This window comes from Hemicordylus capensis, chromosome 1 (assembly GCF_027244095.1).
Source record: "Hemicordylus capensis ecotype Gifberg chromosome 1, rHemCap1.1.pri, whole genome shotgun sequence".
NCBI lineage: Eukaryota > Metazoa > Chordata > Lepidosauria > Squamata > Cordylidae > Hemicordylus > Hemicordylus capensis.
Genome location: NC_069657.1, coordinates 272,998,277 through 273,009,119, shown reverse-complemented (window position 1 = coordinate 273,009,119; position 10,843 = coordinate 272,998,277). Strand labels below are relative to the sequence as shown.

The following is a 10,843-nucleotide window of genomic DNA, read 5'->3' as shown; positions in this document are numbered from 1 at the left end:
TCAGTGATGGCCAAGAACTCTATTCTCCTGTGCAGTGAGGTTGCTGGAGTTAGACTGAGGTTATCTGTGATTAGACATATATAGGAGCCAGTGAGTGAGCCCGTGTGGGTTACCCTAGTAACCAGGCACAGAAGGTTCAGAGGGGGAGGGATTTAAGAAAAGGCAGTTAAGACAGAAAAAAGAGAGAGTTGGATTTAGTTGCAAGGGAGCAGGAGGTGTGTTGGGCTGCTTTAGGCTAACCCTGCCTAAAATCTCTCTCAGGCTTGAGAGAAAACAGAATTATGCCCTGTATGCTGCCTTGGCCATTTCAGAATAAGACTGCAATTCAAATGTGATTAGAGTCTCTGTCCAAGTGTGTAAATCCTACTTTTAGGGGGGATTGATATATACTATTGTCCACTGAACAGTCATTTAGCTATTGGCTACTTGCTAAAATTAGTGAGAGAATAAACTAGGGCCAAAATGAAATCTCACAGTTAAATCATTTTGAATGTATGAGATGCCACTAACCTCTCTCAACTGGCCAAATCTACTGGGGAGGCTGTGTGTGCTCAGTGTATCAATGCCTGCTGAATTCTTGTTTGTCATACACGGGACAGGACCTTCTCGGTGACTGCCTGTAGGTTGTAGAACTAGCGCTTAGTTACAGATCTATCCCCTCCCTCCCTCCATTTTCCAAAGTGCTCTTTTTTTAGCTACTTTCTTTGACCCCTTAATTGGTTTTATGGTGCTGCTTTTAAACATTGTTTTAAAAGTTGTTCACTATCCTGGGGTCCTAGGACAAAGGAAGTTATACCAATTTAAATAATGAAAGCTGCTATCCTGGAGTAGCCCCCTGCCACAGAGATGCATTTGGTACCACTGACATCTAGGTCCCCAGATCCTGGGAACATAGATCATGAAGGGTAAGGATGTAGCGTACACACTCTGTCTGCCAAGCATATAACTAAAATACATGTAGAGTATCCACAGATCTTTTAATACTGAACTCAGTCTTTCTGTTTTATAACTATCAAAAAGAATGAACAGGGGCAATTCCAGGTAGGACACTGTATAATCAAGCATATATCGTATCCCTGCTTAAGCACCCCAGCAGCTGTTGTCACAGCATACTAAGAAGTTCCTCTAGACCAGTTCTAGAGACTTGTTTGTTTACCTGTCTTGCTTATTTACATGACACACAGAGAGAACCATGGAAAATGTTGTTCTTCAATACAATATCACCCATCTAATGTCATTGCACTGAAATTGAAGAGTACTCAAGCTTAATCTTGTGTGTCCTTACCAATGCCTTGTAAGTTAGGAGAACAGGGACTGATTTTCTAAAACTGACAAGTTGAGTGCACAACTGAAGTAGAATATCTGTACTTGTCTCCTGACTACAGCAATGACCCAAGAGGGCATTTACCAAAAAAACCCAAAAACACACACACACACACAACTCTGACTTCTACCAAAAAGGCATTGTTCTGCTGTATTAAGCATGTGTTTAACTTGGCAGGATTGTAATAAGATCTCAGCACTACTGAATGCAGATCCATTTTAGTCTTCCCTAAAGCCTTTTTAAAATTGTTTGCTGTTACTAAACAAAATCTATATTGACTCTGAAGACTTGCTTTTAGCTATACTGTACTATGGGCAAAGGTTACAATAAGCCAAGTATGAGTAGGATTTTTTCTAGTCCTACAATTACAGATAATTGCTTCTAACAATTTACACTTCAATTATTATCCAAATTACATTGGGAAAGTTTTTTATCTCAGTGTTAAGACTAAAATAGGAAAAATCCAGGATACAATCATTGTACAGGCAATCCAGTCTCAAGTTGTTAAGTACTTCACTTGTGGCAGGTGTTTAATAGCCTCGTTGCTGTTTTTCTTCTTTATCAAGGATAGTCTGCTTTAAACTCAAAGTAGCATCTTCAAATTTAGGATTTAGCTCTAAGACCTTCTTGAAATCCTTCACAGCTTCATCAAAGAATCCTGTCTCAAAAGACAAGAGAAAAAGGATGCAAATTTTACACACAGACTCAGTGCTATAATCTAATTTTGTCACTTAAGACACCATCTTTCACCAGGCAAAGCTTAAACTTTCTCATTGTCTCAAACTATCTCCCAGTCTTAGCAGTTTGGCTCTAGAAGGGCTGAGGCAGCTACAACCATTTGCTGCTTTATTCCATGCTTAGATATCTGCATGGTGTCCTACGTAATAAGACATAGAAGGAATCTTGTATAAAACAGGAGGTCTGCATATATGATTCCCCATGCACAACATGGAGGTAATGACCACAGTGATGGTCTGTCCATAGCCATTCTGTCTTCCTAAACTAGCTAATCTCATGTACAAAATAATTTCCAGCAACACTTTTGCTCCTATAGTGCAGTTGTCTTTTGCATATGTCTATACTATGACTAATAGGTGTCTTGCAGTTTAGGTTATCTGCTCAAGGGTTATCTTCCCACCCCGCTCAAGATAAGGATTGCATTGCAGAGAATCTTCTCTCTACATACCCTTGAGGCTTTTCAAACCAGACTCTGACAGTGGCTGACATGAGGCACAGTGCAATCAGAAACAATGGAAGTAACACGACGTAAATGCATGAGCACTGTTTTAAGTTGTTGCACAACTGCCTGCCTCTTCAACACTGAGGCTGCCTTTCATGTGTGCGACAGCACCAGCAAGCTGGAAATGCCAATAATACATTGCACGTCATGTTAGCCAACTTCTAAAAGTTGAGTTTCTAAAATATTCATAAGCTTGGATGGAAAGATAATACTCCAGGAAATAAGGCCAGAAAGGGCTGTTGAGAGTGAATGAGATCTTCCATGCATACTTGAAGCTTTCTGAATTGGGGCAAAGGCTTCCATACCCCTGCTAACTGGGTGAAGAGGCACCTTTTACCGTGGTGATTCTCTTTATTTAGCAGGGGGAGAGTAACTGGCCCTATCCACCCCCAGCACAGTACTTCCAGTGTCTGTTGCTGGTGTGTGTCTTATGTTTCTTTTTAGAATGTGAGCCCTTTGGGGACAGGGAGCCATCTTATTTGTTATTTCTCTTTGTAAACCGCCCTGAGCCATTTTTGGAAGGGCGGTATAGAAATTGAATAATAATTATTATTATTATTATTATTATTATTATTATTATTATTATTATAGCCTATTTTATTTAATTTATTTATTTTGATTTCTATACTGCCCTTCCAAAAATGGCTCAGGGTGGTTCACACAGAGAAATAATAAAAAAATAAGATGGACCCTGTCCCCAAAGGGCTACAAACTCAATCACCAACCATTTCAGCTATAAAATTCCTACATTTGAAAACTATCAAACCAAATATTACCCCTCCAAGTCTGATTATATGCAATTTTTATTATCTGGAGCAATTAACTGATTTGTGGGAAAACTCCAGCATCACATAATGTACTTTGCCCTTAATGGTTTAAATATTCTTCCACAGCCTATATATTGTCATGTAGCCGCAAAGGCCAGCAAGAATGATGGAAGAGAGAAGAATCCTGCTGCAATCCAATGCAGACTGACCAGGCACCAAATCTCACTGGTCTCAGAGGCTATAAATGAGTCATTTCAACCAGGGTTGAATGGTTTCATAAAGCTATATCCAACAAATCAGCTAAACTCATGGCAGCAGGATTTCTGGAAAGACAGCTTATGGTCACTACTAGGGATGTGCACAAAAAATTATCGGTGCCGGCGGGGGTAGGGCTTTAAGGGCGGGGGAGAGTGTACTCACACACCCCGCCGCATTTCCCCCGCCGGCGCTCTCCGAATTTGAAGCCCCTTAGAGCGGCAGCGTTCCTCCCTGCCGCCCCGTTCCCCCCGTCGGCCGGAAGTGGCCGGATGTCCCGAGCGCGCGTGCGCCCGTCATGCGTGCACGCGCTCGGGACTTCCGGCCACTTCCGGCCGACGGGGGGAACGGGGCGGCAGGGAGGAACGCTGCCGCCCCGAGGGGCTTCAAATTCGGAGAACGCTGGCGGGGGAAACGCGGGGGGGGGGTGAGTACACTCTCCCCCGCCCTTAAAGCCCTACCCCCGCTGGCGCCGAATCCGCCCCGACACCCGAAACGTTTCGGCGGCCTTTTCAATGGCCGCCGAAACGTTTCGAGCACAAGCCTAGTCACTACCAGTATTTCCCTGCAACATGTAGCTGTAGGGGAGTGCTGTGCATTCTCAGCAGATCCAGGACAACAATGAGGCTCAATAGGCTAAGCCAGCACTCCACCTATTTGCTTGTGGAACTTAAAACATGCCCCAGGGCTGTGCTTAGAGAGCAGGGCAGTGCTTAGGGGTGCAGGGCCCCCTTCCAGTTAATTCTAGTGGGGGGTTAAAGAGCGGGGCCTGGGGCAGTCACCCTACTTGCCATGCCCTAGGGACAGCCCTGACATGCCCCCAAATCATCTTAACATTCAGGGGTTTCTCAGCAGACAAATCAGTATGAAGGCGGTTCTCTAAAGGTAGCCCGTTTGAATGCCACTGTTACATAGAATTTGGTCTGAATGTTACACGCAGATAATTATGACAATGAAATACATTTCAATTTTTTTTAAAAAAAAATTACTTCCATACCTAGCCTATAAAGTATTAATCCTCTGTTATAATAGGGGACTTCAAAATCAGGCTGAACTTCTATAGCTGATGTATAATCATCCATTGCTTCAAAGAAGTCAACTCTCAAATACTTTATCTGTCCTCTGTTGTTAAGTGCAGTTGCAAGATCATGACGAGAGCATTTGCTTGGGAAGAAAGAGAAGGGTGGGGGGGTCAGTTAAATATGCTTGCAGAGTTTCACCAGAAATATTGTGTTGCCTCAATATAGCATGCTAAGGGACACATTTGTCAGAATAAGAAAATTAAGAAATCTTTGGTACTGTCTGGCACTGTCTAAATTTGGGAGGGGGGATGTAGATTGCTAACCTATAATGTTATTAATGCTGGTATAAGTTACCCTTTCACCCACTAACCATTTTATGTCAACTCAATCAATCAATTCCTTTATTACAGTCACAGACCAGCAATCATTTTATGTTGTAATGATATATCCTGCCTGAGTAAATCCTGAAAACAAGTAAATGGCCATACAATATATCTTAATGGTGGCTAGACTGATAGTAAGAATTGGAAACGCTCTTTTCTGCCTACCTGGCAAGATTGGAATATTAAAATCTAGAACATTGTTGTTTGTTTTAAGTTAACTGATTATGTTTAAGTAGTGGGAAATGTGTTAGGCAGTATTCACCCTTTTTTGAGTGTCAGGCATCATATAATATTTATAAGCTGTAAGTTGCCAGATACTTGAAGATTTCAAGTCTAGACTAGGGAAACATAACTGGATATCATACTGGTTCTCTATGCCTCTCTCCACCCACATAGTAATTTCTATTCTATTGTTCCTAATAGATTTCTGATTACTATTTTGACTAATGCTTGTAAATTCTGTAAAGCTCTAATACATTTTTTAAAAAATTAAGTAACAGGTCATTCATCATTCATCAACTTGTATGAGATGTTGCAATAAGAATTCTTATTGAAAAGAAAACAACCAAACAAAACAGAAACAAGCTATAGATAGCGAAAGTTGCATGATGCTACAAGCGGCATTCAGATATACTAAACAGTGTTATGAGCAGTCTCAATTTCATGTGCTTCCTCCAGATAGAGTAAAAGCTTCTGTTCTTTGTGTACACCAAATTGTAATTTTCACTGCATCCAAAACTGGCCACGTATAGTTTGAGCAAACCAGGAGTCCAAATGAGGTTTGGAATCCTAATTTGCAAGCAACCCATAGTTTGCAAATGCAAAGGCAAACTATTGTTGGCTGCTAAACCAGAAAGCAGAAGTCATAAATTGCTGCACACAAGGAGTGAAGAGGAGGATGGCAAGCTCAAGGTCCATACTCATCATTCAGCAGTATGGCTGAATAAGGTAAGAGTGAAGCCATAAAAAGCAAATGTGTGAAGCCCTCATGAATCTGCTTGTCAGCACTTCTTGTAACATCCAGGCGCATAGCTAGGGGAGAGGGGGCCTGTGTTCACCCCTCTCCCCAGCAGCCTCTCGGAGTGAGGGAGATAATGAAGAAAATAGGGAGGGGTGGAGCTGGGGGGCCCTCAGGACTGGAGCTGGGGACCTAGGTTCTTTGAACCCATCCGCTCAATTATAGCTACACCCCTGTTTACATCTTCAGCCAGTCATAAGAGCAAGCCTATGTATGTTTATGCAGAAGTAAGTTCAACGTTGTTCAAAGACCAGCTCTGAACATTTTTGTATTTTTACTCCCTGTAAATGTCGTTGAATTCTATATCCCTTCCCAGATCTTCAGGCTGCACGACTAGAACTTTCAAACAGCAGTGTTAGACGTCTTTTAGCCAGTTAGAGGCTCCTCAGCTGAGGATGATTTTCTAGAGTCCCAAATTATTTTTATTCTTTGGAGACTCTAGGAGTAAAACAAGGATGTTATGAACGACTAGTTAGCAGTCAAGTTGCCAACTGCAATACTTTCATAATGAGTGAGATCAGGTGCAGAGTGGAGAAAACTAAACTAATGAAGTTCATGGTTAGATTGTGAGAATCTTATTTATTCCGCTTTTGAAAATATAAGGAAGGCTGAGGGGAGAGTGGAGAAAACTAAACTAATTAAGTTCATGGTTAGATTGTGAGAATCTTATTTATTCAACTTTTGAAAATATAAGGAAGGTTGAGGGGAGTATGTGGTGGTTAAAGTGGTTATCACAGTGGTCTCCCGCTTACGAGTCTAGAACAGGCCTGCATAACATAAAGCCCAGGGGCAGGATTGGGCCCGCAGGGACTATTTTACTGGCCCCCAGGTATCCTGCAGCAACACAGGAGCTGGAAACTGCCATAGTGCCATCCTGTGCATGCTTTCTCAGAAATATGCTCCATGGTGTGCCCAGTGAGGCTTATTCCCATGTAAGCATGCCTAGCATTGCAGCCTGAAAGCAACAATAATTTAGGAGAGGGGAGGACTTGGCATTTCTTTGGGGCTGGCATGCACTCAAGGGCCCCACTGATTGATCAGGGACAGGGCCTATTCTCTGGCCATTATCCTTGGTTTAAGCTATAGGTTCATTGACAGGGGGAATAGACCCACAAGTAACTAATGATATTTAATGTAATAATGTGCTAAAAATTTGACCTCGGCCCCTACATGCCAAGTTATGGATGGTTCCAACCCACCAGGGCATTTGAGTTGTGCAGCAGCCCTGGGACTCTAGAAGTGACTTGTGTGTGCGAAAAGAGAAGTTCTTCTGGCCCTGCTGCAGTTTGTGCCTTCAACAGAAACCGGATTGTTTGTATCAGGCTGCTGCCAGAGGCAGAGAAGCAGGGATACTTCTGCAAGGTGCTGGCAACCTCACTCAAATGATTTGTAAAATCGTTTCTATGATTTGGTCAGATCTGAAGCAGGAGCTCCAGTTCAAGTTCCTTCCTAACGGGGTCCCACTTTCGAACTTCAATAGGATTTTACGGAGTCCTGCCATTCCCTCAGCAATTTCTGTTAGTTTAAGAGAGATCGCGGTGGGTGGAGTCTCTCTTTCTTTACATGGTTTTATTTTGACAGGCTCGACTCGCCCTTAAGAGTAGCTTGCTAATGTCACCACCTCTCCGCCCAGAGCCGCCCGCCACCACTCATCAAGCGCCGGGCTTCCCCACAACAGCCATCTCTTGGTTTGTTCGGAACACGTACGTCGTTCTCGCTCCCCCACCAGTTCTAATAATGGAATCACCTCTCGGTAGAGCATGCGCAATACTCGATGTAACGGCTGTAGAGCTCTTCTGCCCTCTCGTATCGCCGCTCGTGAAATTGCGCGTGCGCAGCCGGCAGCAAGTCTGGCGCCGTTAGAGTATTTGGTTCTGGGTCCATTTTCGTCGGCAGCGAGCACCATCATCCCAACCCAAACAGTTTAGCTTTGAAGTGGAGACCACATACTCGTATATCCCGTTCAGCGGCTGTGAGGAATTTACACAGCTGACCTCAGACTTCCTTCCGTGTAAGACGTCAGTGGTAATGTCCTGTCCATAGACTTTTAAAATGCCTAGACTCGCAAACCCCAGCCAGCTTCAGGGTTGCCTTCCACTGTGCGTTCTGGTGCTTTGTTTGGGGTGACAGTGTAGGGCGCCTGCAGGCCAGTGGACCACGTGAAACTGAACGCTGGATTTGGGTTGAGAAGCTCAGTATCCCAGGGCTGGTCTTGGCTTACACAAACCCTAGGTCATGGGATCCCTTTGCTCCACTAAGCATGGGCAGAGCGAGGAATGAGCAATCTTTGCTCCGTTTTCTGAAAGGATCCGTTAGAGGAGCCGCTAACCACAGCTCCAGACTTAAGAACCGTTGCAGCGAGTGGCTCAGTTCATCTCCTTCTTCTCCCTTGCAGCCATTTTGCAGGCTCAATGGAGCATGCCTTCGCTTTGCCCCGTCGCAGCTCCCCAGTTTCTACAAGGGATGCCGCCCCCTAACTGCCCTGCTGCTGCAGCCGGACTCGCAAAAGAGCTGCCTTTCCTTACGGTAAAGGCAGAGGCGTAACTAGGGAAAATAGCGCCTAGGGCAAGCACCGAAATGGCGCCCCTGTCCAAACAGGAATGATGGGACTTGTAGTCAATAATATCTGGAAATCCTTGTTAAAAGGAACACTGTACCATCTAGACATGGTTGTGGATCAAAACCTGAAAACATGAGCCATCTCTGTAAGAGACTTAGAACAACAGTCAGGAGTTATGCGAGGATTCCAAGTGTCATTTTCTCTGTCTCATCTCATGCTTTTTAAAAAAACATGACTTTGTCCTAGAGCAGGCCTGCTCAACTTAGGCCCCCCAGCTGTTTTTGGACTACAACTCCCATAATACCCAACCACAGTGGCCAATAGCCAAGGATTATGGGAACTGTAGATCAACATCTGCAGAAGGGCCGAAGTTGAGAGCCCTGTCCTAGAGGATCACCTGCCCAAACAGCCACTAGCAAAATAGGGGAAGAAGAAGGTGGTGGTGGTGGGGGGGGTGTCTATAAACCAGTGAATGATTCCTGCCAGCCTTTGTCTTATGATGACTGTTGGCTCAGGATGGGGTATATGTGCATTCACCACACCAGTGCTTACTTTGACACCAAGAGGGAGGAGGATACATTAGTTTGCCACACTAGACCAGTGTTTCTCAACCACCGGTCCCTGGACCGCTGCCGGTCCCCGAAGGCTTGAGTGCCGGTCCCTGACTGGGAGTCAACCCCCCCCCCCAACTGAAATCAAGGCACTCACTTCCTCAATTTTGCACATGGCACGGAAGAGGAAGAATATCACGGAGGCATGGAACCCTTCTTGTGCCTTGTCTCCATGTGCTGCTGAGATCTTCCTACAGCTATCTTATTCCCTATCTTTACAGCTTCAAACTGTATGCGGTGCGGGGGCATGGAGGAAAAAGTATGGCAGTGGGCGCCACTTGAAGGGCTGCTGGTTCTTGCATGCTCATTATTTGCAGCCAAAGGTTGGTTGATTGAAACCCAGCTGCCTGTTGTGGTCGAGGCGCCTTGAGAGGGAACGCTGTTTCCCTTTTGCATCAGTGGGGCTTGCTTGTATGTTGTTTTCATTGGCCCCATGTAGCTTTTGAATTTTTCTAATGGCCCAACATACCCTCTCCACTGAGTAATCAGAAGCACCTCCACCCCCACCCCACACATACTGAAGACATACTGGAGACAAATTTGTTCACCCAGGCTTTTAGATTCAGGGGTTCTCAACCTTGGGTACCCAGACGTTGGTGGACTTCTACTCCCATAATCCCCAGCCATAATGGCCAAATGCCATTGTTGTTGGGGGTTATGGGAGTTTAACTGAGGGACCCAAGGTTAAGAACCCCTAATATTCCATGTTTGCAAAAGATTCCAAATTTAATTATTTTAATGCTTATATTATTTTCATTCTAAACTGCCCAGAGATGCATGTTTGGGGCAGTATAGAAGTCTGATTGATAGATAGATAGACAGACTTGAAACCAACCCCTTTACTAACTGCTGGTCCGGGAAACTGCGCATGAAGAATGTAGCGGTCCTTGAAACTCTGCACGAAGAATTTAGCGGTCCTTGACTCCAAAAAGTTTGAGAAACACTGCACTAGACAGAGGCATTTGCAACAGGAGCAGACAGCCAAGTTCTGCCAGGGCCAAAACCAGCCCCTTCCAGATTAAGAAATCATTGTAATTTGCCCCTTCCTGTCACAAGCAGTGTGCTGTTCTTTTATTATTGACTCTGACTCTCAGATATCCCAGTCATGGATGGAAAATTCAGGGTCAATTTACAAGAGACACATTTTCTACATGGAAGTTTCTTCTGAGCAGGTGTTGTGCAGAAACCCATGTGTAGTGACCGCCAGGGGCATAGCAGGGTTGGAATGGGCCAAGATGAGATTTTAAAATGGGCCCCCAGCCCCTCAAAGTCCAGGGCCTCCACACACCCCAGGCCCCCAAGGATTTAAGTCTGATATTTCAAAAAAAGTATGCTGCCTGGAAATACATTTCACTGAATACACACATGCACACTTCACAGTATATAGTGATATACATTGAGTACTATATATTTGTGCTACTTTTAATGCCTAGAACACACTAGCAACGCTAATTATTAAAATGGCCCCCTCGCTGCAGATTAGCAAAGGAGACTTTCAACCATGCAGGGTGAGCCTATGTTTGTTTTCTCAGAATTCTGAACAAATTCAGTCAAGTTTGATTGCAGGAGGTTTTTCACACCTCCTGGTTTTTAAAGTGCTTTAACACACATCTCCTCTGGAATGGAGGTGCTGCATTCACATGTTGGCCAGCTTTACCCTGAA

General features: G+C 44.3%; 1 protein-coding gene and 1 long non-coding RNA gene across 2 annotated transcripts in view; one reads left to right on the top strand and one right to left on the bottom strand.

The window, feature by feature from the left end:
- Positions 1 to 958: 958 nt before the first annotated feature.
- Positions 959 to 7,893, bottom strand: TTC32 (tetratricopeptide repeat domain 32). The gene is made up of 3 exons (XM_053285277.1): positions 7,757 to 7,893; positions 4,584 to 4,750; positions 959 to 1,982 (listed from the first exon to the last, which is right to left on the bottom strand). Exons 1-3 carry the CDS (start codon positions 7,891 to 7,893, stop codon positions 1,855 to 1,857), a joined length of 432 nt encoding a protein of 143 aa, XP_053141252.1. The 3' UTR covers positions 959 to 1,854.
- Positions 7,883 to 10,843, top strand: part of LOC128340301 (uncharacterized) — a 27,101-nt gene continuing 24,140 nt past the window's right edge. Inside the window, exon 1 of the long non-coding RNA XR_008313578.1 lies at positions 7,883 to 8,020. This is a non-coding gene — a long non-coding RNA (uncharacterized LOC128340301). The remainder of the gene's footprint in view (positions 8,021 to 10,843) is intronic.

Bases quoted from the DNA above. Each gene is read 5' to 3' on its own strand.
- TTC32 (XM_053285277.1), bottom strand. From the start codon at position 7,893: ATGGACCCAGAACCAAATACTCTAACGGCGCCAGACTTGCTGCCGGCT. The intron at 4,751-7,756 runs GTGATTCCATTA...TTTCTTCCCAAG, and splicing joins TGCGCATGCTCTACCGAGAG to CAAATGCTCTCGTCATGATC. The intron at 1,983-4,583 runs GTATGGAAGTAA...CTTTTGAGACAG, and splicing joins ATTAATACTTTATAGGCTAG to GATTCTTTGATGAAGCTGTG.